At 39.8% G+C, this 26,571-nt stretch overlaps 1 protein-coding gene across 1 annotated transcript in view; it reads left to right on the plus strand.

Moving 5' to 3' along the window:
- Window positions 1–22,997, plus strand: part of Syt16 (synaptotagmin 16) — a 229,663-nt gene extending 206,666 nt beyond the window's left edge. The window contains exons 5-7 of the mRNA XM_042682567.1: window positions 2,053–2,493; window positions 6,023–6,212; window positions 22,156–22,997. Of these exons, the coding sequence (XP_042538501.1) occupies window positions 2,053–2,493; window positions 6,023–6,212; window positions 22,156–22,469 (945 nt within the window). The 3' untranslated portion in view covers window positions 22,470–22,997. The remainder of the gene's footprint in view (window positions 1–2,052; window positions 2,494–6,022; window positions 6,213–22,155) is intronic.
- The last annotated feature ends 3,574 nt before the right edge of the window (window positions 22,998–26,571 follow it).

A 26,571-nucleotide genomic window follows, 5' to 3' on the forward strand; every position in this document is an offset into this window, starting at 1 on the left:
GAAGATGGAACCAGACATGAGACCAAGAGGATATGGTATGTGTAATAGCTGGTTTTTGTAGACTCGAATGGACGTAACATGGTACCTGACCTAAAGGAACAGCTTCATAGATGTCTGCTATTATTATTCATATGTAGGCAAGCAATAGGCTGAAAGAGATGTGAATTTTAAAAAGAGATAAAGGAGTTGGAGAGAAGATTCTGACTTGATTTTTGAGTTGGTCTAACTCCTTAGAGACTTGCTTCTAATATTATATCTACACTAGTCAGTTGTATTCAGAAGTTGTCATAGCAACCACTTTTATCACTTGAATCTAAGAACCTCTGAATAGCAATGCTCATACATGATTGCATGCTCAGAGGAAAGGATAGAAGGAGCTTTCTTATTTTACAAGAAATCTGAATTTTTCTTGGCAGGCTAATTTGAATCTTAAAAGGGAAGGGCATTTATTAGGTGTCTAGTGTATGTCAAATCTTTTACTTTTCACATCATTTCTGTGGAGTAGGTATCATTGCCACTTTACTATTGAGAAAAACAGAATGTGGAAAGGATTAGATAATTTGTCCAATGTCATAGAACTAGTAAATGGTAGACCTGGGTTTCTTAAGAATGTTTGCTTCCATTTGATTGCATGTTTCCCCTTGGTCTTGGTGAGATGGTTGCACTGGCCAACAAAGTACATCTTGAGGCAATTTATTATAATTTGTGAAGTGATCTCTGAATTAACAAAGTCCTGTGCTCAATTATGCAAATAAGAACTAATGAAAAGAGTGAGTCTGAGACCTGTCAGTTACAGGCAGGAATCTTGCCTTGATTTGTAAATTTTTGATGGGGTGGTTCACTATAGTAAATGCAGTTCATCTCAATTTCCCTAGTGAGGGCATTTCTTGGGGAATACAAGTGAACTGAAGTCCATAGTTAATATAAAGGGAGGGGAGCGTGTTTGGAAGTGGCCTCAGGCCACTGGTGGAAATAATGTGCAGTCTGAAGCAGTTACTTTCACACCTATTACAACATCACAGCATCACTCCGTCAGGTAGATATGTATTAATGTGAACACTGCAGCTAGATGATACAGAAGCTGGGTTTTGGCCAGGGCTCCAAAAGCTAGCTGGTGGTATGGTTAAGATTTCAGTCTAGCTATTCTCTTTCTAGTGTGGCCATCCTTTTTTGTTCTTGTTTTTTTTGGTCGGTCGTGGGGCCTGAACTCTGGGCCTGGGCGCTGTCCCTCAGCTCTTCAGCTCAAGGCGAGCGCTCTACCACTTGAGCTACAGCGCCACTTCCGGCTTTTTTTTTTTCCTGCTTATGTGGTACTGAGGAATCGAACCCAGGGCCTCATGCTTGCAAGGCAAGTGCTCTACCACTGAGCCACCTTCCCAGCCCCCTAGTGTGGCCATCCTTAATCCTTGCTTTTCAAAAATATGACCCAAGGCCAACATTCCTTGAAAGCATCTTAGAAATTTAGAATCCAGGACCCTCCCAAGAGGTAGCAAATCATCATCCATGAATGATTCATTCGGGTCCACAGTGAAGTTTGGAAGGCTCAGCTCTTTTTCTCCCAGAAAGATTTGAAAATGCACTGGGACATCACTTGTCCATGGTTTTCATTTTTGTCTGTAGGAGGTTGTGGTCTGCAGAGAACTACCCCAGGCTTAAACATTTCTTCTAGGGACTCAAGGAAAAGTCACCTGGTGCTCAGTTGCATGGTTGACTTAATTTAGACCCAATATCTCAGTTGGTTTTAGTGTTAGTGGGCAGTTGTGCCTTTTGTGAGTTTGTATGTATGAAAACACTTTCCAAAATACAAGAGCTTTATTTATTCATTCCAAAACCCTTTCTGAAGTCTCTCCATATGACAGGTACTGTGCCCTCCAAGAATTCACAAACTGATGGAGAAAGATCAGTATGCAGACCTGCCTAATATAGAAGGTTATGTACTGGCAGTCAGTCAGAAAGCATGGGTTCTGAAGATGCACTAGTGGGCACCGACTTGCCAGAATGCAATTAGGTATCATCATTTCTATTCCTAATCGTTTTCTCTGCCTGCAACAGGAGCAGGATGGGTCCAGTCTGCAGGTGCCATCCAGGATCTTGGAGCCCATCTCGAAGTGCGGTGACCTCGATGTCATCTTTGAATATAGAGCTGTGACCCAGAAGCTCACAGTAACCATTGTGAGAGCACAGGGCCTCCCAGATAAGGACCGAAGTGGTGCCAACTCCTGGCAAGTTCATGTTGTGTTGCTGCCGAGTAAGAAACAGAGGGGCAGGACGAGCATACAGAGAGGACCCAACCCTGTCTTCAAGGAGAAGATCACCTTTGCCAAGCTGGAGCCCAGAGATGTGGCTGCCTGTGCTGTCCGCTTCCGCCTCTATGCTGCTCGGAAGATGACCCGAGAGAGAATGATGGGAGAGAAGCTGTTCTATCTCAGCCACTTGCACCAAGAAGGAGAAATGAAAGTGACTTTGGTTCTGGAGCCAAGAAGTAATCTAAGTGTGAGTATGTTAAAAGGTGCTGTTAATGATGAGGTATATTCGAAGACCTGGGGTTGTCAGCCCGTGATTTAGTACGTTCAGCGGGTGGACCCAGACACCTTAATTTAATTTTCCATTTGGCTCTCCTCATTCTTATAAGCCATGATTTGTACTTCATGGTACAATGAGTCTTTCGTGCCTTTCTTCTTGATTATTTGATAGATGTATTCCCTGTCTGTTGCCTTTTTTTAAATGCAAGTACTGGGGATGGAATGTAAGGCTTGGGCATTGTCCCTTAGCTTTCTGCTCAAAGTGTACTACCACTTGAGCTGCTTCTGATTTTTTGTTCATTGGAGATAAGAATCTCATGCAATTACCTGCGTAGGCTGACACTGAACTGTGATCCTCAGATCTTAGCTTCCTGAACAGCTAGGATTACTCATTGTCCATTTTAGAAAATATGACAGCAGCAGTATGGTAGAAGACTTGGAGGAACCTGAGAGATGTATTTTCAAGATAGTAGAAAAGTAGTCCTACCTCTCCCATCCCCAACACCATGATGGTGACTCTCAGAGATAGGACTTTCAAGGCACAGCCCCTACCAAATGAGCAGGAGCAGCCTACAACAGCAGCACTGAACTCCAACCACTTCTGAGACCTTCCATTATTAGGGTCAGACTCTACCTATGTACTTCATTCTTCTACTTGCCCCAGACTGATTGATTGACTTGTCATTATGTAGTTATTTTTATTTATTTATGTGTACTTGTTCTGGGCTTGAACTCAGGGCCTGAGCACTTTGTGCTCAAGGTGAGCACCCTACCACTTGGAGCCACAGCTTTGTTTCCAGCTTTTTTAATGGTTAATTGGAGATCAGAGTCTCTCAGACTTTCCTGCCTGAGCTGGCATCGATCTGTGATCCTCAGATCTAAGCCCCCTGAGTAGCTAGGATCCCAGCTGTGAGCCCCCAGCACCCAGCTTTGCTCCTGTGTTTTAAAGAGAGGCACTAGAGCTATTTTGTCTACATGATGGGCAGCAGTCCCACTCTTGCCCTAGGCTTAACGTCATCTAAGGTGAAGATCACCTTTCATCAAACCACACGCAAAGATGAAGTTATTGCCAGTCAGTCTTCCATTCAAAAGTGCCATAAAGGCCAAGTGGACATAGAAATAAATCAAGCAGCTAACCTCCAACATTCCTGGTGGAGATGGGTGATAATGGGCAAACTGCAGTAGTCGAGGAAAGAGGATCTGAGGGGTTGCTGTTTGTGAAGAAAGGATGGCAAGGTGGTACAACACAGAGATTAAGCAATGGAAGGGACAAGACTGGTATCATGGAGCAGCTGAGAAGTTGAGGAAGTGGCCCTGGTAGCCATCGGGTGGAGAGGGGCTTATGTTATTTGAGGAAGGACAAAGGAAGCAGAAAGACACCCACTGAATTCTTAAAGATGCGTCTATCCCAGCTTCTATCTTCCACGACTTCTCTAGAGACAAGTTCATCCTTCTGGTGGCAAGGGCCAAACTTTTAGAATTCATCTGTGACTTCTCTGTTTTTCAGCTGATATCTTATTGGCTCAGTGTTCAAATACAACCAGCACCTGGTTCTTTACTGGATTACAGAAATCGCCTCCTGATGGTAGCCTGCCTGCTCTGCCTTTGCATCCAGGTCATGTCTCATCTACATTCAGATCCCTCTTTTTCTTAAGCTCTGGCAGAAGTATGTCTGAAATCATGGCAGATAGAAGCCATGGGAAATTTTAAAAAGTGCTACACTGTAAAGCTCAGGACTAGGAACACCCACATTTCTTACCCCCAGATCCTGGGCATTGTGGAGGGGACACAGATGGAAGGGAATGAAGGGACCAGTGTGATGAGACATTGAAGGTAGCATTTCTTCTATTCATCAGCTATTGTTGAGCACCATTATATGCCCAAATGAGGCTATGCACTTAGGACTGGGAGGTTTATAAGCCACAGTACCTATGCACCAGGGTACAAGAACTGGATACAGATTCAGAATTTAATGGGTTAGACAGGCAGTACAGTGACAGGTGCCACCACAGAAGAGTCTATAGAAGTACAATGGTGGGGGTAACCCTCCCCTAGAAGGAAGAAAGAAGTTCATCTTCTAAACAGCAGAGCCTTGTCACATGTCAGTCCCACCTAGTCCCATAATTTAAAGATGTATTCCAGTTTCTGGCCCTGAAGAGATGTCCATGATTTGATTAGAAAGACACTGCCTCTATCAATGTCCAGAATATCTGATGGCCTCCCTCCCCTTTTATGTGGTACTGCAGTTTGAATTCGGGGCCTCATGTTGGCTAAGCAAGCACTCTACCACTTGAGCCACTCTGATGAACCTTTTTGGTGTTGTTTATTTTCAAGATAGGGTCTTGCTTTATGCCTGGACTGGCCTGGACTATGATTCTATTTGTGCTTCCCTTTGCCACTGGGATGATAGGTGTGTACTACCGTGCCCAGCAATCAATTGAGAAGGAATTTCATGAATCTTTATGCCAGGCTCACCCTGCACCACCACCCCTGATGCCTACCTCTCAAGTAGCGAGGATTTCAGACGGCAGCCGCTGCATCTGGTGGTGTCTTTTATAGCCTTTATTTGCTGGCTTCCTGATAAGACATTTTAGGAAATTTTTTCAGATAGTAAAAAGAAAGGTTTAAGCAAAGCCCATTGTACTTGCTTGTGGTGGGGGAGGTTTGTTGGGGAGACTGGCTAGCTTACCTCACCTGGGCAATGTGCACAGCAGCACTCAGTAAGAATCAGCACCCCCTTCTGGTTTGTTTTCCTGCCCCTGTTCCTGGTGCAAAAGGCGGTACTCAGTAGAAGCATACCCACAAATAAATATGACAGCAAGCATGAGCTCTCTCCTGTATTCACCTGTTGCCTGCTGGGTCACTGAAATATACAGCTTTTTCTGTGTTGGCTCCTTTAGGAAAATGGTTGAGAAAGTGCTCATTTTTAATGCAATTGATTTCCTCAGGAGACAACATTTAGCATCTGGCATTTACCTAATAACCTTGAGAAGGAGAACTTGGGGCAAATGTTCTGTGCTGATCCATGTCTAGAGGTCATTCCTTTGATTGCTGAGACAAAATGCCTCCTGTTTTGCCACATTCATTAAAAGGGTGCAGAGAACCGAAACAAAACTCGAGCCTGGAGTGGATGGGCTCCATAGAAACACTCAGGCACAAATCACACAAGAGGGAATTTCAGAATGTATTAAATTTATTATGAGCTCTCCATGGATCTGAGGAGATTTGATTTACACTAGTAATCACATCTTTGTCTGATTGTCTTGAGAGAGAAAGTATTGAATGGAGACAGCTCTTGGAATAAATATGTCAGCTAATAATGCAGGGCTCTCACCCATGGCTGTATTCTGCAGTACATTGTCATTCACACCGAGTGCCCATTAGTAATCTTTGGCAGTCATCGAGATTGGGTCACAATTTCACCAAACATAATATCGGCTTTCTCTCTAAGAGAGGAATGTGGCATGGGCCAATGGATTCTTTGTGTTCTTCCCCTCCAGAGTGGAGAGTCTTCGCTCAGCCCATCTGCGGTTTCTCACAGTGATAGTGCTTCATCCACGCAGTCCCTGTCTCATGGAGGGGCGCCAGAGCTCTTGGTGGGGCTGTCTTACAATGCCACAACGGGCCGATTATCTGTGGAAATGATCAAAGGCAGCCATTTCCGAAACCTCGCTGTCAACCGAGCTCCTGGTAAGTGCATGTGTGTGTGCGTGTCTGCTGGCCCAGCTCTAGTCCCTCCAGAGGCAAGTTGAAAGCCATGCCTGCTTTCATCTTAATTCTTTAATTTTTCTAGTAAAAATGGTCTTGGTATGGCTTAGGCACATTTTCACAAAGCAATACCTCTGGGGTTCTTAATGGTTTTCTATTTAATTAGAAGGAAGGTTTCTCTGATAGCTAGCTGCATCTTGACATGAAATAGACTGGCCTGTGCATCTGTGTTGTTTAAGAGAAAGTAGTGATGTCACTTCAGAAACACAGTATGTATGAACAATTAAAATCTGATCATTTGTTCTGGGCCCTCAACTTGACATTTGTCCTCCCTCCTTTTGGAGGGAGGTAGATCTGGGATGGAATTTCCAGCTCTACTGTTGAGCCAGATCTTGGGGTTTAAGTAAAAGGACTTATGTAAAGGGTATAGCAGAGTGCCTAACACAGAGTGCCTAATGAGCACACAAGAAATATTTCATGGTTATGGTGGTGAAGGAACCAGATCTACGGCAACAAAGGAAAATTTTACCTGGTGAAATGGTGACCCTAGAAAGAAGAGCTCAAGATAGTCCCCATATTGTAAACCAGGGATCAGGAAAGCACCATCAGCTAACTGCTGATACCAACTGCCTCATCAAGCCTCTTAGCCTAGATAGTTGGAAACTGACCATTGAATGAAAACTAGCTCAACTTTTGCATATCATTAAAAAAATACTTGAAACCAAAGGCATAGAGACTTCATGCAAATACTGCTAGTCTGAGGGACGTAATTTGTAGCTAGAATGCTAGCTGCAAGAGAGTCTGGCACATGTTAATTTCTAGCTTATGATGAATGTGAATGATGGGGAGTAGACTGGAAGAGGCAGAGGCCTGTGAAGCATAGACCCCAAAATCTTATTGTGAGAAGGATGGATACATGAATACAGTGTAGTATGATTGAAATAATCAATATCCCTGGCCTCATGTGGAAGAAGCCAGGAAGAGTCAGGTAAGTGAAAGGAAAGGGTCAGCTCCTACAACTGAACTTAAGGTCCTAATTATTTTTGTCCGGCACTTTTCTGTAGACCATAGTGTCTGTTGGATGTCAATATTTTGTTAGGTAAACTATTAAAGCCATCAATGCAAGTTATTACCTTGGGTAATAGAATTGATTAGGTACTTAACCCATGTTCTGTGTCATTGCTCAAAGCCAGGTGAGAGCTATTTAGAAGGCAAAAATAAGTGAGCCTCTTGCTAAATGCAGCATTGTTTTTCACAATAGCCCCATATTTATTAAGATCTGGACTGACAACTTCCCCTTTAGAGCTTTTCCTAATCTCCTATGATTTGCCAAGGTCTGAATGATATTGTAGGAAAGTGGTAGAGATTCAGAGAATGATGAAGATCACATAGATAGGGCCTTTTCAAGTCCAAGGTGGGAGTCTGTCCTTTGTGTGCTGAGTGGTAGCAGCCAAAATAGGGAAGTACAACGGAGTGGTGAGAAACTGAGACTGTCAAACGGAGGTGTGAATTCAAGTTCTGCTGTTGATAAAGCTGTCAGTTTCTAAAACTCTCTTGATCTCAGTTTCTTTATCTATGAAATGGATTTCATTTCAAACTATGTAGTTTGTGGACAGTGACAATGTACATAAAAGCTATGATGTTCAGGTTGGTTCCATTGTGTGTTTCTAAAATTCTATCTAGAATAAAATATACCAAAGAGGAAATTCTTGGAATGAATATTTAAAACTTCAGAAGAAGAAAGCAAGTCCCAATTTGGAAATGGGTTTAATGGGTTTAAATGGCATCAGGTGGCATCAAGACTGGCCATCGACACAGTGTTGCAATTTGACCAAACCCTAACTGACATACTGTACTTTCTTCAACCAAAAGTTATTAGAAAACAATGCTGTTGTAAGGCTATTAATTAAACCACAAACCCAGCAGTGAAGACAAAAGTTTTCTTGTCTCTGTGAAATGCTGGTACTTGAGGCCTAGATGTGTCTTATACAATTCAACATGTACTAAGAATCAAGCCATTGCATTCGTACCATGTACAAGAGCATTCATAGCAGCTTTGTTCATTGTAAAGGCAGATGTTCCAATCCATAGAACAGTAAATAAACATGTAAAGGCATACTCTTAGTCAATAAAAAGAAGAAAAATTGAACTCAGGTTTTCAACTACATAATGTTTCAAATCTTACTGAGTGCCTATTATGTGATTGTGTTGATATGAAGTTCAACAACAAGCAGAACTAATTAGTATTGGGTTAAAAACAGAGGAGTGAGTGATCACCTCCAGAATGATGTGGGTGCCAGGACATACTGGACAGGATGTGAGGGAATGTTCTTGGGTGAAAGAAATGGTCTATCTCTTGATTGGAGTGTGGGACAAAGGAAAGAATGTGTTTGTAACTACTTGTTGGATGTTACTAAGCTTTGTGCATTTCATCATATGTGAATTTAATCTTAAAAACTATAAAATATTGGGGCTGGGAAGGTGGCTCAGTGGTAGAGCGCTTGCCTTGCATGCCAGAGGCCCTGGGTTCGATTCCTCAGCACCACATAAGCAAAAAAAATAAATAAATAAAAATATAAAAACATTCTTGATTGAGTCCTTAAGCTGCTTTTTTAAAAATAAAAAAAAAACTATAAAATATTGAACCATAGTTAATGAAATGCATGCCAAATGATGTTTAGGAATGACTAGCAATGCTAATCATTTCTAAAATGGGTGGATAGATGTTATGTATATGAGACAATAAACAAAAGTAAAGCTTCAAGGTGACGGGTGAATGTGTATTTGGGAATTGAAGTTCTAAAATAAGGGGAAAAATAAGCTTGCCTGTTCTGGAGAAAATCAGCTGGGTTAAATGGATTTAGAAAAACAATCTAGGAGTCTTAACTATAGAGAGGGGCCTCCATGGTTAGAAATACCCTTGTGTGTATGTATGTGTGTGCGTGCTAGTGTGTTCAAGGCTAGTACTCTACCACTTGAGTTAGATCTCCACTTCTGGATTTTTTGGTAGTTTACTAGAGATAAGAGTCTCACTTTCATGCCCAGGCTGGCTTCAAACCTGATCCTCAGAATTCAGCCTCTGAATAGCTAGGATTACAGGTGTGAGATACCAGCACCTGGCTTAGAAACACACTTAAAAACAAACATTAGGATATTTCAGGATTGGTATTATTCTTCTGGATTCATGTTGGGAAGGATAGTTGAGGATATCTTCCATGGTACTCCCTAATTCACATCCATCCATGAAAAATCTAAGGCATCTATTCCTTTCCTAATTTAGAGAAATAGAGCTATGCATCTATGTATCTATGTACCTACCTACCTACATACTTACCTACATCTATCTATCTATCTATCTATCTATCTATCTATCTATCTATCTATCTGTGTGTCTATCTATCTATTGTTGTGGTGAAAATGTCTATAAAGTGTTGTTTGGAATCATATAGGTGGGCTATTTGAAAATTATTAAAACTAGCTTATAAAGCCTATTCATAAACAATAGTTAAATGAGGCAGCAGTACTAACTGATCTTAGTCCATACCAACTAACAAAGTGCCCTCATTCCAGTCCCTTTCAGGGTAATATCTCATTTAGTTCATGCAGTCAGTGTTCAGCTACGTTGTTGTCATTGTTATTAAGATGATAATAGACTAGTCTACAAATCTGTTGGGCAAGGATAGTCCTCAGGTTCTGTATATGGATGATTGCCTAGGAGAAAAAGTAGTTTATGGTGTCTGGTAGCCATCTGAAATGCTTTTGGAAATGTTATCAATAAGTTAGATCCATTTAGCTAGGTATGGTGGCACAGACCTATAATCCCAGCACTCAGGCTGATGCAAGTGGATCATGAGTTCAAGGACTGGCTAGGTTGCCTAGCTTAAACTACATAGTGAGACTCTGGTCTAGGAAAAGTGAAACAAAACAAAAAAGAGTTAGAAGCATCTGATTATCTTTCGACTTTGTTCTGATGAAAAAGCAATTCAGTTATGACGTAACAGCCCGAGTCTCAGCCACCCTCTTGGCCTCAGCATTTGATTAAAGCTCTCTGAATTTCATTCCTTTATTAAATGAGGTTAACAAGGGAAAGGTAGATACACATGCTTTGTTAAAACAAAAAGCTTCTACGGGCACATTCCCCTCTCCATCTTCATCTTCACTATGCCTCGTGCTACGATGTGTTGCTGCATTGTGTACACGTGTGTATATATACACACATATAATGGTCCTTGTCAAAAGCTATCATTAAGATGTCCCCTCCAGTTAGAAATAGCACAGCTCCCAGCTTCTCAGCATGTGCACGATTAGCCACACGTGATAATTACAGCCCAAATGATAATACTTAACAGCAGCAGCCTATTAACCTTGTTAGGCACTCACAATAGCAGAGACGAGAGGAAAGAAAAACAAAAAAGCAAAGCAAGCTGCCTCATGTTTCCTGTGAAGAACAAGCAGGGTGCTAAGAGTACTCTACAAATGGAGTGCAGGGGAAAAGTGGGGGAGGAGGGGGGAGCCAGTGGAAATGAACACATATGGCACATAGGACCTACTTTAAAAACCTGGGTCCAATGTTCAGTCAATTAACGACGGTTTACTAGTACCCACCATCCATTCAAAATTCAGACCAGTTTGTCTGAAGATGTAGATGTGGCACTAACTTATCAAGGGATAAGTGATAAGATATGGCCATTCTTTATCTGCATCAACTGATTTAATTCTCCCAAGGATCAAATTAGACAGAAAATCTTAAGAACAATAGAATAGAAGATAGTTACTATGGCATATGAATTGCTTCTGGTATGTTTGAACACCCAGTGACCTACAGTGGAAGTAGAACAGACTCTCAAGGGTAATGGCCAAACCTAGAGGAAAATGGGACAACACCAACAGCAACAATAACAACAACAACAACACCTTAAGAGATGAATATTCAACTTAGCAGCTCCTTCTTCTCTGAGTGAATGAAAGATAAAGTTACTTTCTACACAGCTTGAAAGGGCACATCACTGAATGAAGTACTAAATAATGTAGAAAGAAAGAAATTGGAATTAGAAGGAAGTAATGGGATACAAGAAGAAATAATGAACAAAGAAATTGGCAGACATGTACATAAACATAAGCCTACATGGATTGTATTCAACAAAAACAGGAATGGCAGTAAAAATGACTAACCTTGGGAGGAAAAATGCACAGTGGAAATAAAGTCCAGGCAGATACATGAGGGATTGGAAGAGGAGATGAAAACCAGAGAATTCTGAGGTCTTCGTTTGCTTGAGAAGAGGGTAGAAAGCCAGGCATGGTAATGCTCTCCTGTGATCCTAGCATTCCAGAGGTTGGACTCTCATGGGTGTGGGACCAGCCTGGGCTACATAGTGAGACCCTATTTCAAAAACATAAAAAACAAACAAATAAGAGGATAGTAGAGGAAATGGAGCTATAGCTGAAGTGGTAGAGCGCTCGCCTTAAGCTGAAGAGCTGAGGGACAGCGCCCAGGCCCAGAGTTCAAGCCCCATGACCAAAAAAAAAAAAAAAAAAAGAGGATAATAGAGGTTTCACCAGTGATCAAATGATTATTTTTAAGAATATCTTATTATCTTTAAATAGTTGTTCTAAGGAGTTGCCATTTAATAAAGCAGCTGATGAATACAGTATGTCTTGATCAGTGGTACTCTCATCATTCTCACTCATTCTTCTCAGATTGTTTTTGACAAGGACATCAAGACCATTCAATATATTTGTTTTAAGTTTACTGGGAATGAAGTTGGATCCATATCTGTCTAGTTTCTCTTCAGATCGTCTAAATCTTTTGCCTTTTACCATATCTGTCATTATGTACAAAATCAACTTAAAATGAATCAAAAATCTAAGTGTAAGATCTAAAGTATTAACTTCTTTGAAGAAAACAGAGCAAAATCATCATGATATTGAGTTGGGCAATGACGCCAAAGTTCTAGGCAACCAAATAAAAAGTAGAGAAACTTGACTTGGTGAAAGCTAAGAAACTTGCTCATCTAAAGATAACAACAGAGTCCCTAGGCAATCAGAAGATGTGAGAAATCTACATAAATCATCTATCTGAAATGATGTTGTTACCCAGAACATATAGTGAAGTCTTTAAACTCAGTAATAACCTCTAAACAATATGGTTTTGGAATTTGTAAAGAACTTGAATATACATTTCTCCAAAGAAGACATACAGATGGCTAGCAGGAATATGAAAATGTGTTCAACTTCACTAATTATCAAAGAAATACAAATCATAATCATAGTAGGATTATTCCTCACAGATATTTAAAACCCCACCACACACTAATGGACTAGTCAGGAGGCTGAGAGCTGAGGTTGAAGTTCAAAGCCAGCATGGACAGGAAAATCCATTAGACTCTTACCTCCAATTAACCAGCAAAAAGCTGAAAGTGAAGCTGTGGCTCAAGTGGTAGAGCACCAGCCTAAAGAGAAAAGGCTAAGTGACAGTACTCAGACCCTGAGTTGAAGCTTCGGTTCCTGAACGTGTGTGTGCACATGTGCATGCATGCACACACACACACATATCACATGCAAAATAAGTGTTAGTAAAGATATTGAGATGAGACTCTTCTGCTTTGAGAGTGGGAATATAAAATGGTGCTGAAAAAAGCAGCATTGTTATATTAAAAAAATCAAATTACCATATGTTAAAGCTATTCCCTTTGTGAGTCAGCAATGAAAAGAACTGAAAGGCTCTTGAGCTATTTGTACAACCATGTTCACAGACACACATAATTCACACGAGTTAACAGATGGAAACAACCTAAGTATCCACGGGTGGGTTAATGGATAAGTACAATATGGATCTACATACAAAGGTTTATAGTCAGCCTTAAAAAGGAAGGAAAACCTGACATATGCTACTGTTTAAACATGGAGGACACTAAACTGAATTAAAATAAGCCAGTTGCAAAAAGATGTTGCAAGACTGCACTTATTGGAGGCACTTAAATAGAAAAATCATGGAGACTGACTGTAGGATGGTAATTGGTCACCAGAGGTCACCAGGGCAGAGAGAAATGGAAAGTTGGTGCTTGATGTGGATAGATTTTCTGTTTGTACAAGATGAAAAAGAGTTTGGAGGTAGGTGAGAGTTATGACTCTATGACATTATGAACATATTTAATCAGACTCAACTGGACACTTCAAGTAAAGATGATGAGGTTTATGTTAGCTGTATCTAAATTTCTTTTTAATTGGGAAAAATACATCCAAGAGATTTTAGAAGATACTGTGAAATCAGGTTGTGAATAAGAGCTGGTGTAAAAGCTGGTTGTTTAGATGGATGCCATCTATGAAGAAAAATTATTCAAAACAATTAGGAGGCTTTACGTATATGTATGGGGGGCCATGGTCTTATAGGATCTCTGTGCCTTCTGCTCATTTGTTTTATAAGCCTAAAAATGCTCTCTAAAAAGTAGTCTATTAAAATGAAGAAGTTAGAAAAAGAAAAGTGGAGAAACTGATTAATCTTGGAAATGAAGTTTACATGGTAAAATTTTAAGCTAACTTCCAAACCAATAGCATTAGTGAGAATAGAAAAAGCATAATCAATCCAATAGAAAACAGATCTTTTATTTTGAAAATAATAAATTATCATGAAGTAATTGTACACAGGAGTTTCAATTCAACTGGATAATGTATTTTAAAAGCATAGAGAATTCAGAATAACTATTGTTAACCCAAATAGCAAATATAAATCAAAATGTGCCAATAGTCATAATAAATATAAAGGGACAAAAATTGCTCATAAAAGACAGATACAAAATTTGTTGTGTTGGGGGATAGGGGATAGTGCACTTCTGTAATCCCAGATAATTGGGAAACAAAAGTAGGAAGACCAAGGTTGCCAGACTGGCCTGGGGGGGAAAATGTGATCCTATCTGAAAAAGCACCAAAAAGCAAAAGGACAGCAAACATCACTCAACAGTAGGAATGCTGGTCTACCAAGCACAAAGCCCTGGATTCAATCCTTAGTGCTCCAACAGAAAAGGATTAGATTATTTCCATTCCTCTCTCCCATTGCTCCCTGTCCCCTTCCCTCACATACTCCGTAGTTTATATTGGGTTTATCTACCTTTATAATATATAAGGGGAAAATAAAACCACTATTTGCCAACAAGTTGGGCTTAGCTTAGGAATGCAAGAATGATTTAGCATTTGGAAAATCTGCTAGTCAAATTGACATATTAACTACTTAATGAGAAAACATGGTTATTTCAATAAATGCAAATAGAAGCCTTTGATAAAAATGGTTTGTGGGAAAGATTATTATCTCTATAGATGCAAATAGAATCTTTTGATAAAATGCACCATTCATTAGTGATAAAAATAACTCTTAGCAGATGTGTGGTAGACGATGTGTCGATGTAGACTAAGCTAGAATGCTTTAACAAATAGACTTTGCATTCTCAGTGGTTTAACAGAGCTGAAGCTCTCTTCCTATCACAGTCCAGATGGAGTCCTGGGAGTTTCCTCTAAAGCTCTAAGACCAACAGGCTCTTTCCATTTCCTGAGCCAAAAATAGTATATTGTTGCCCTGGGGGGGGGGGGGATTGCCTGGGGCATTCGTTGCTTGAGGAGGAGTTGTTGAAGGTTGTGGATTGAAGAAGACAGTACTTTGCAAAGTCAGAATTCAGTCAAATCTCCTGGAAGGCCACACCCTTATTTTGCAACTTAATCTGAATTAATTACTGCAATATTCACCTAGGGAGGTTTAGCAGGCAGCCTTCCTTGCTCAAAGTGAAAGTCCATCTTACTGTTTGGAGGTCTGGGAAGCAATCAGTTTCAAATTACTTTTAGGTCCAAATTTCTGTATTTCTCTTTTTTTTATTATGTGAACAATTTATTTTTAGATTTATAAAAAGACGCTAAATATCATAATGAAATATTTACCACATGTGTTACAAAAATTGAATGTATGTATAGAAATAAAAAGCTAAGGTCATGCTATTAGACAATACTATAACCAATCATTCAGAATATGTATAGTCTATATGTATTGCTTAGAGAATCTATAGACATCAACTTCATGAATCCTTTGGCTTTCCCATATCAGACATCAGTTATTGTATTGTAGTTTTCTTTTTCCTTGCACATTTGGTTAGTTCTTTCCCAAGCTTACTCCCTACTACTGACCCCAAATTAAGCCAATAATTCCAAATACTCCAAGAATTTTCCCCCAATTGGTTTCCCTAGAGCAATAAATCATTAGGCATGTGTTATTCCCTTCTGAGTTACAGCAGATGGCAGGTGTACCATCATATAGTATGGATTACATATGCATCTCATCCATCCTTATCTTCTGATATTAGTTTCTTCATAAACTGGAATCCAACTTGTAAGCCATTTCTCATTCTTATTCTTTAATGATGGCAGCATTTTAGTCTAGATTACTATTCCTAGTCAGATATCACCAGGAAAGTAGAAAATACATTAGGTGTCAGAAGTTGTTTAATACTGAGTTTGCCATTGAAAGCTTGAGTAATAAAGATGAGGAAGTTCAGGCTTCATGGGGATGATCTAAGTGTACAAAGAAGGCCTGAGTACTATGAGGAATCTGAGCACCGTGGACAAAAATCTTCCATACATGACCACAGCTGGCTGTAGACAGTTCTAGCTCCTTTTCTCTCCATTTTCCTCTCTCATGCAAGTATATCTCATTAGTCTGAAGAAACTTATTGGAAAGGGATTTAGGGAATTTATTTTCAAGACTTCATGCATTTTTAGTATAGAACAGGTCTTAGGAAGGTGGAAACAGAATTGTGTATCAGTTCACTCATACCTACTTAGCACAGAAGGGAACTTTCTGAACTCCATAGTTCAAGGCAGTTTAGTAACAAAAGAAAGAGAAAATAAAAGGTTAGAACTTGAAAGAAACAAAACTTCCATGCTTTATAGAAAAATCTGATTATCTTTCCATTTCCTTACAAATGGAGTGATGTCATTCTTTCTGATGGAACCATAGAAATCCATTGTGTATATATACCACATTTTCTTGATCCATTCATCTACTGGGGGGCATCTGAGTTGGTCCCATATCTTAGATATATGCTAAATAATACTGCAATGGACATAGTTGTGCTAGTAGCTTTAGTGTGGCCTTGTTTGTGATCATTCAGGTAAATCATATTAAGTGAAGTAAGCCAGACAGAAAGAAACATAGACCCCATGGTTTCCCTCATTTGTAATAATTAGGATATGTCTAGGATAGTCCTAGCAGAGTATCACAATAGCTCAATAGCTATGTACATATGACCATATAAAATGATGCTAATCAAAATGAACTCCAAGATAATGGAAACAAGAGGATTTTGTTTTGTTTCTTTCTCTTTGTTTTTTAATGTTCTGTATGAAGTTATTTCTTTTTTCTTTTGTTGTTTGTCTCCCCCATCCCCCGCCCCCCACCTGCTGTCCCCTTTGGTTTATCTCCTGTACCCTGTGTCTTATATAAGTTTATCTGCTTTGGGGAAAGGTAGGGGAATAACAAAATGGTGAGACAAAGGACAAAGGGTGAATCAATGCAACAGCAATACTCACAAGACACTATGTTGGAAATGAGCTTTACAACTTGGGGCAGGGAGGAGTTGGAGGGGAGGGAAAGTGGGAAAAAACAAGGGAGGGGTAACAATGTTCCACATGAAATGTACTCATTACCTAACTTATGTAACTGTATCCCCTCTAGCATCACCCTTACAATAAAATACAAATTTAAAAGTCTAATTATCTGTGTGTGTGTGTGTGTGTGTGTACATGAGTCTGTACCAGTTCTGGGACTTGAACTCAGGGCCTAGACACTATCTTTAGTTTTCTCACTCAAGACTAGTGTTCTACTACTTGAGCCCCAGTTCTACTTCCAGCTTTTTGAGTCTTATTTAGAAATAAGCGATTGATTTTCCTGGCTGCCCTGGTTTCCAACCACAACCCTCAGATCTCAGCCTCCTGAGATGGAGGGATGAGCCACCAGCACGCAGAATAATCACCTATGTTTAAAATGTTAAAAAAAAAACTTACAAAAAATTTAAAAAGCAACTGTGTTCAAATATATCAGCAATAATTAAAAGATAGACTTTTAGAACATTACTATTATAATAAAAGTTAACATGAATAACAGATGAGTATGAAAGTTATAGGAGGAAAAAGTGCTAACACCTTTTGCAAAACACAAAAGGAAACTAATTGATAGATATACCATGTTCATCAATGTGAATATTTTCAAAAACTTTTCTCAAATCATTTCATTTACTAAGTATAATCCCAGTCAAAATCTCAACTGGGTTTTTGTTGTTATTTGTTTTGTTTTGTTTGTTTTTTAAAGAATTTGTCTACCTGCAAGATCCAGTTAAAGCAAGAAAAGATTGAAATAGCTGGGACAGGATTTGAAAAGATGATAGAGGGATTAATTATAGTAGATAAGAAGATACCATAAAATGCTAATAATTGTATTATCAGGCTTATGGAAAGACCTACAGGCCTGAACCTTGATATCTGATAGATTAAACAATACAAATCAGTTGGGAGAGATAATTATTATTTAATGAATAGTGCTTATCATATAAAAATTGATTAGATCTTTTCCCTTACTACGTAAAGACTAGCTGGATTAAAGATCAAATCAGAAAAACAGTTCCTAAGATATGTAGAAGAAACTATGAGACACTAATAATAGCATCAACTGAAAAGAAACACACTGGATAAACATGATTCCACAAAAAGGTTACATATTTTTACTATAGAAACAACTATAAACAATAATTGGGTGATGTGGCTTATGCCTTCCATCCTAGCCATGTGGGAAAGCACAAATAGAGGATCATAATCCACTGGTGCCTGACCTTAATTTTTTTAATACATAGAATACTGTTGAATATATTTTGGATATCTTCATTTATATTGACTTATATAATAAGGGTTCAGAAATATGCCAAACAAGCAACCAAAAAAAAAGACCAAACCTTCAAATTTGTAATAAATTAAAATTGCACAAGAAAGAAAAATAAATTTTTAATAAGATGAACTACACAGGTAGAAGTTGAACATATTGTAGAATGCTCAATGATCTTCAGTTGTGACACTTATTTCTTAAACATTGGACAACAATGCTAATGATCTCAAGTTGGTATGGATGAGATTATTCTCCATTCTCTCTCTTTTTTGGGGGAGGGGGTGTCCAGTCGTGGGGCCTGAACTCTGGGCCTGGGCGCTGCCCCTCAGCTCTTCAGCTCAAGGCTAGCACTCTACCACTTGAGCCACAGCACCACTTCCAGCTTTTTTCATTTTGCTTATGTGGTGCTGAGGAATCGAACCCAGGGCCCAAGGCATACAAGGCAAGCGCTCTACCACTGAGCCATCTTCCCAGCCCCTCTCCATTCTCTTGTATGTTTGCAATACTTTGTAAGTATTAATAAGTCAAAAGGGAAGGTTGGCTAAATGGTCATATTACATTTCTTTGCCTTGTATTGCAGAGATTCATGGGGACTCTGACCCTACTCTATAGTTCCATTGGCAGGACCTTATGCTGTGAATGGCAAGATTTTTGTTCAGTGATGAACTACTGAGCCCTATATTGTTTCTTTGAAAAAAATGCCTCTGAGTTATGAATGACTTAGTTGGTGCTATGTTAAATTGGGGTTTGTACACCATTGTAAGCATTTTAATATATACCAATAAAGCCATTGACAGGACTGCCAAAGGGACCATGAGCCCATTCAACCTTCAGGCAATGGCTCCATATTAGTAAAGATGCTCTCAAGCTCTCCGAATTGTCATCAGAAAATAAAATACTGCTCAGTACTATTTTATAGCCACTATGATCAATTTCTGGAGAGTTAAGTCAACACTCATTTAAGTTGGATACACTTGAACTCTTTATCTGTCAGTTTTACTGGTACTTTCTTCAGAGTCAGCACTGAGCACCCTCCCTCCCCCCAAAAAAACCCAGTCACCTTCCCCAGATATTCCTTAATAGTAAGATTTCTTGGATACAATCCCAGCTCTGAACATTAAGAAGTGGTCAACTTGCCAGTGTTGATGAAAACTTTCCTTTGGAACTGGACAATCTAACACATTTTCCTTCCGTTGGTCAGGACCGGATTATTTCTAAAATTATTTCCCCTCTTGTTCTTCCATATGTGATCCAACCTCTGTAATAGTGGTTCATAGTAACTGGTCTTTGTCAGCCTGAGAAAATGATCTTGTGACAGGAGAAGGCTTGAAACTGCTCCTAATGAAATGAGCATGACTTAGTTTGCAAAATGAACTCAATTCTTTCTGGCTTGACAGCAGAACTGCCACAGTCAGTTGGCACCTGGATTGAACTCCTCCCGCAGGAAAGAGTAGCTGGATCTCGGAGGTAAGGCAGGCACACTCCCCATTGTCAGTTTTCTGACAGCTTTTCCCGTGGAACAGTTTGAAGAGTGGAGAGCCCTGTTTCTGAGACAGAGAAGTGTTTTCACACCTGAAGTGTAATTTCACACCTTGTGTTTCTCAGCAGATAAGTGCATAAAATAACACATCAAACTGGAATAGAAAAAGATCAACATACAAAGAAAACCACAGGTTGTAATTTGTTTCCTACCTTACAATGCTCTTGGAGGGAACAGTAAATTACAGAGATCTGGCTTTGTACTTAAAAAGTTTGACTGGTGGTTAGGTGGGGAAGTGAGCTGTAAATACTAATCAACTTTCAGCCTCCAGCGAACAGAACATACAGAATGATGGGGAAATATCTTGACATTTAGATGTGTGTGTGTGTGTGTGTGTGTGTGTATGTGTATGTGTGTGTGTGTGTGTGTGTGTGTGTGTGTGTGTGTGTGTGTGTGTGTGTGTGTGTGTGTATGTTCTTATACTGAGGCTTAAACTCAAGCCCTTGGAGCTGTCCCTTAGTTTTTGAGCTCAAGGCTGGCATTTTACCATTTAAGCCACATCTCTGCTTCTGGCATTTTGGTGGTTAATTTGAGATAAGAATGTCACAAACTTTTCTGCTCAGGCTGTTTTTTTTTTTTTTGAATATGTACTATTTAATTGTTATATGTATATAGCCTACCAGAAAGCTTAGCATAGGTCTTCATAAATAATATTTCCTCTGAAACAACACAAGATATAGACATGAGTAAGGAGTTATTAACCCCAGCTTTCTTTCTTTTTATTTTTTTGAAAGTTATGTATCCATCTGTCTATTTTTGCTTTTTGTGCTGATATTGGAGCTTGAACTTAGGGCCTTATACTCTCTCTTAGCTTTTTCTTTTTTGGTTGAGATTAGGTGATTGCATAAATTTCACAGTATTGTGGAGTAGTGATACTTAGTTAAAGTCACAAACACATTTTAACCTTCACAAGGAAAATTGTCATTATCATGGTTTGGGAATTCTATGAGCTTTGAAAATACAATTATTTCTTCTACATCAGGTGATGTGTACCTTTCTTTCTTTTTGCTTAGTGTAGGCTTTTCTCTCTTTCCCTCTCATTCCTCCCTTTCCATCGCTGTCTTTGGGTTGCTTAGTTCATTTTCATCTATGTCCAGTGCAGCTGATGGGCTCCTCTGTTGTTTGTTTTCCCATTTCTCACTGATTCTGTCCTCCTCCTAGCTTCCCTCTATTGCATGCATATATATCATATATGTGGTCAAGAACATGGAGTCGTTTAGCAATGATATGACAAAATGAATGGGCAGTCCTTTGTTTCTGGTTTTAAATCATGATCACCATAATTTAGCCTCCTGAGTAGCTAGGATTACAGGAGTGATCCACAACACCTGGCACATTTAGATTTTTTTAAAGGATAGTACACATCTAAATGAGGACTCAAAATTGCATTTAAAAATTAAAAATGCACAGTCTTCTGATACAAGGGTTATAAAATGAGTTTGTAAGTTTGAAAACTTAAGACCAGAAGAAAAAAAAGAAGAAAGTTGAGTTGCCTGACTAATCTTGTATACTCCTCCCAATAAATATTAAGTGATAGGTGAGTTTTGTGTTGAGGGGACCAGTAATCAAAGCACTCTCTCTCTCTCTACGACTGGAAAGTGGGCAGTCTTTACAGGTGAGTCAGGGAATGCTTTAAGGGTGGTATGTGCTGAAATGATAGAAACCAGGTCATCAAAGATTCCTAGGGAAACTGATGTCCAAACTCAACAGACTAATTAATAGAAGTTATGGGAAGGTGGTTATCTGTTGAGATACCAGGGATTGGGGAGCATGCACAAAAAGGAAAGGTGAAGGAGAAGTGGGAAATCATACATGAGATGGTCCATGGAACGTGTAGGAAGTGAGAGACTTGTTTGAACACTAGTATCAAGCAGTCATCTGATCATGGAAAAGAGAGAAAAGTATTCATGTCTACCTTGTTTTATAAATAAATTGTGGATGAAGATCCATGCATGTCCACAGACACCCTGGCATATAGGCAAATGCGGGTTCTGTGTTCATGCCAGACTGTGAGCTGCATGAAATGCTAACGTAGCAATCCATCCCCTCACCCCCACCCCAGTACCAGGGCGTGAACTCAAGTCTTACTGTCTCTTAGCTTTATTTAATTCAAGGCTAATGCTCTAGCAATTGAGCCACAGCTCCATTTCCAGCTTTTTGGTGATCAACTGGAGGTGAGTCTTACAGATTTTCCAGTCTGGGCTGACTTTGAACCACAGTCCTCAGATATCAGCCTCTTGAGTAGCTAGGATTACAGTCAGGAGCCACTGGTAGCTGGCTTAGTCCCTTCTCTTAAATAGTTCCAGAAAGATGTGTTGGTCCAACAGTACGGACAGAGCTTAAAGACACTGATGAGTATGTTGGAAGGGGAAAGTTGCAGCCCATGTACATAAATAGTACCTCTAAAATAAGAAAACAGAGAGCACTGATGTTTTCTCTCACCTTCCTCTCTCTCTTCTTCTTTCTGTCCATAGATACATATGGAAAACTCTTTCTTCTTAACTCTGTGGGCCAAGAGATGTCCCGCTGCAAGACGTCCATTCGACGTGGTCAGCCCAATCCCGTGTACAAGGAGACCTTTGTTTTCCAGGTGGCCCTCTTCCAGCTTTCTGATGTCACCTTGATGATTTCCATTTATAACAGGCGTGCGATGAAGCGGAAAGAGATGATTGGCTGGGTTGCTCTGGGCCAGAACAGCAGTGGAGAAGAGGAGCAGGATCACTGGGAGGAAATGAAGGAAATCAAAGGCCAGCAGATCTGCAGATGGCATACTTTGCTGGAATCCTAGGTGTGCCAACCAGCATTTGTGTGCTGTGTCTATCTGAATCCCGGGCATGGCTGGCTGCTGACTATGTCTTATATCATGGCAGGCTTCTTGGGCTTTCCAATAAAAACCCTAGGACATTCTGAGTGGGAGCTTTGGGTTTCTCAAGGACTTAATTTGGTTTTACACATTACAATAAAAAAAGAGACACACAGCTGAGTGTACAATATGGGAAATATTACTTTAAATTGAGACTACTGACAATGAGATAATTTGTGCTAATAGATTATTGAGTTTTGGTTCACACTGTGGGATAAAGCTTTCCCTGCTGTCTCTGTTTGCTTGGAGAGTAACCTGTGATTGCAAGGGAGCTGTTAAATGTTACGATTTGCAATCACTTAGGTGTATGAGTCAGAGATGTCTGAGTACAAAAAATACAGAATAGGATCAGATGCTGAGTCTTGTGGAAAGATGTAAATATAATCTATAGTCCTTTACTTCACATTTTTCTCTTTATTCAATTCCGTTTACCTAAAAGTCAATATTGCTGTGTGCCAGTGGCTCACACCTGCATACCTAGATAATCAGGAGGCTAAATTCTTTCTTCTTCCTTTTTTTTTGGTCTAAGACTGGGACTCCAACTTGGTAACTGGTGCTTTCGCTCATTGGCTAGCATTCTACCAAGTGAGCCACATCTCCAATCCCAAGAAGGCTGAGTTCTGAGGATGGCAGTTTGAAAAGGCAGGAAAACCCACAAAACTCATCTCCAATTAATCACATAAAAAGTACAGTTGTGGCTCAAGTGATAGAGTGCGAGCCTTAAGCAAAAGAAGTTAAGGGACAGTGCTAAGACTCTGAGTTCCTACCCTAGTACCTGAACAACAAAAAGTCAATATTATCAATTTGTGCTTCTGAAATAAATTTGTCTCAGATCTATATTATGGTTTCTATGCGACTTGATGAGATGAATCACTTTGGAACTGGAAACAGTTTAAAAACTATCTTTGTAAGACTTGTATCCTTTTGAGATGTAAGATTTCAAACTTGTAACCTTTAAGGTTTTTACACTCTTTCTCAACTAATAAAAAATTTAAAGACTGATAAGAAAGCAAAAAGTAATATATGTAAGTTAATGGATTTATTAATTTTTCTTGCATCTGATATTTTTTTGGGTTACCCTTTTCTAACATTGACAAGATACACTCATGCATATATTTTGAATGTTCTTTTGCATGTAAACCACACCCATTTTGTGCAATCTTTTCTGTCAATTGTTAGAGCATAGTAAATGGCACACAGTAGGTTTTTAATAAATATTGATTTGATTGACTCTTTGAAATGAGTGTGTGAACACCTGTGAGTGAAGAGATAATTTCTGCTCATAGGGAATGACACTTTTTTTTTTTTTAGTATTGCAAGTGCCAGTTGCTGCCGCCGCCATTTTTTATGGCATTTGCAGTGACATATATCAGTCACAACTTGCATTCTGGGCACATGCTACTTATCCAGAACACTGATCTTGTATGATTATGAGCCTAGACTTTTACTTATGAGTGACTTTTACATATTTATGCAGTGCATGTTTATTGTCTTGATTCCTAGATCTGAGCTCTTAATTCCAATTATTTTAAATTAGCAGTCATTAAAAAAGGGTGGTTGGGGGTGGGGGAGGGGATATACATTTAACCCTGTGCCCAGCATTATAGCTTTTTTGAGCAATTACTGAGTTACTTATTTTTAGCTTTTCTATTTCATTGTTGACTTTTTTCCCTGTCTGTGGGAAGAGTGATAGCTTAGTGATAGATGTATACAGTCAGGAACACAGAACAACTCCTTGCCTCTACATTTTGACAGATTGTAAGCGTGGGCTGTAACACTTGAAGAACATATTTATTCCTTGCTGAATGTAATGGTAATCCTGGTAAGTCCAGACTAGAGAGCCTGGGATCCCTCTAATAGGATTTTAGGGTTCAGTTTTTGAAAGAAATGATTTCCTGTGGGAGAATCGGAATTTTCACAATAAAGTAATGTCTTCACTTATTTTCAGGCCCTGGACATTTCCTATAAACTGCTGTTCAGTTATTGGATGAAAACCTATGGAAGAAAACCATGCTCCTTTGGGAGCTTTGCCCTTTCCTTGGGAAAGAGCTCCAAGTGTTCTTCTAGCGTGATACCTATCAACTGCTGAGTGGGCTATGGATTGGCCATGCCATTGAGTAGAACTGAGTGTGATTGATTGAGTAGCAGCACAAAGAATTGACTTTACCCATCCCTTACTCCTCTTTATGCCTTGAGTGTAAAAGGGGGAGTTCAGCGCAGCCTGGTTATGCCTTCCTTTCTGTAGCCGCATAATAGCGGCATTCATTTGAAAATTAACATTTGAAAAAAAATCTGTCTATATTGTACAGACAGCCGTGGGCTTTCCTCCACGTCTTTTCCTGCTCTGTGTGTTGCTCGCAGCCATTGTTTGCTGACACCCAGCCATCACCTGTACTTCCTTTACTGCTTCCTTGACCCAACCCAGTTTTAAGGTTTTCTGTGGGGACCCTGAAGATATCCTAGTGTGCTCCATCCAATAGCCTGTCTGTGAAGCACTTGACAGGAATGTGTACTATTTTAAGGGGAAAGAATGCCTGAAAAGCAATTTTTTATTTGTGTAATTTTCCTGTGCTGTTGCTACTCGCCATATAGAAAGCATGTACATCGCAAATGTACAGTGACAGTTACTCTCCGCTGACTGCATAAACACAAAATTCTAAAGACTGGAAGCATTCACATAGGAAGCTGGCTTTTTTTATATAAAAAGAAAAACCTTGATTTGAATTTCTAGTTTAGCAAGATATTTTGATTTTTTTGTGCACTTAAATTCCCTGATTTTCTTGGCAAAGTCTAGACACAAATGCATCTTGCATGTTTCTCTCCTCCCCCTCCCCGCCCCCCACTGGAGCTTTTACATCTCCATTTGCTTTTCAAAAGAGTTATGAAAGAGAATGAATTAGTTCTTGCAATGTGAGAGCTGCTTTTGCCTGTTTCTTGTCGCTAATGGTTAAAAGCTCATGGGGTGTTTGACATGGAAGCAGTGCTGGTTGCATGGCAAGTGCTTGTTTCGATTATTTTTTTTTCCTGAAAAGCATGATTCTTTAAATAAGATTGAAAGTAAACAATGCAGTAGGTTTATGGAAACCTGCTTCATTCTGTGCCTTCTTTCAGGGGCTGGGTTTACACTGAATGGAGAAGAGCTGGTTTCACCAGCCATGGCAGTGGCCGTTGTACTACATGCTCCCCTCTCACCGTTGTTGAATGTTTAAATGGGCCTTTCACCACACAGCTGAACACCTGCTCTCCGTCCCCTCTCCTTCCCTGGCTCCCTGTGTGAGGCATGCTTGTTTGGGATGCTGGTTTTGCTGATGCTACAAAACTATGGGGAAAGGGAAGGGGGTGGGAAGGGTTCTAATTTCTCAAACAGAAGAAGAATTTGTAATGCCTTTGGATGTCTTGTGCTCACGATTCCACCTCCACAAAGCCTGAGAGAGAACCATCCCCGTGTTTGCAAAGGGAAACGAGTGTGGAGTATTGCATCATCATTCACATTAGACACAGCACACTAACTCTGACGTCTTTCAAGGACAGTTCGGGATTGGATCTCATAGGGTGATATTCCCCAAAGTGCTAGATGCCACAATAAGCCTGAAACACACCTCTACCTTTTCCAAGAGGTACATCTCCCAGTATTTTATTATCATTGTTACCTCTTAGTCAATTTGTACTGTGGCCATACTAGATGGACCTTCTCAGAGAGCCAAAACCTCTTTGCTTTCCAAGTGAAGCTTTACTTAGGCCTCATAGCCACTAAATGGATCTTTCACCGCAGATGTTGAACTGTGAGTTCCCCTAGAGCTGGTGATTCCTGTGCAGTAGAAGACTTAGTGAAAATCAAGTACATGGGAATTTTTTGTAAATGACATGAACATACATACACACAGACACACACACACACACACATTCTTTACCAATAAAGAAACAACTGAGCCAGGCACTCATGGATCATGCCTGTAATCCTAGCTACTCAGGAGGCTGAGATCTGAGGATCATGGTTCAAAGCCAGCCCAAGCAGGAAAGTCCAAAA

The sequence above is a fragment of the Dipodomys spectabilis genome, unplaced genomic scaffold (genome assembly GCF_019054845.1).
Source record: "Dipodomys spectabilis isolate Male_0828 unplaced genomic scaffold, ASM1905484v1 ptg000073l, whole genome shotgun sequence".
NCBI lineage: Eukaryota > Metazoa > Chordata > Mammalia > Rodentia > Heteromyidae > Dipodomys > Dipodomys spectabilis.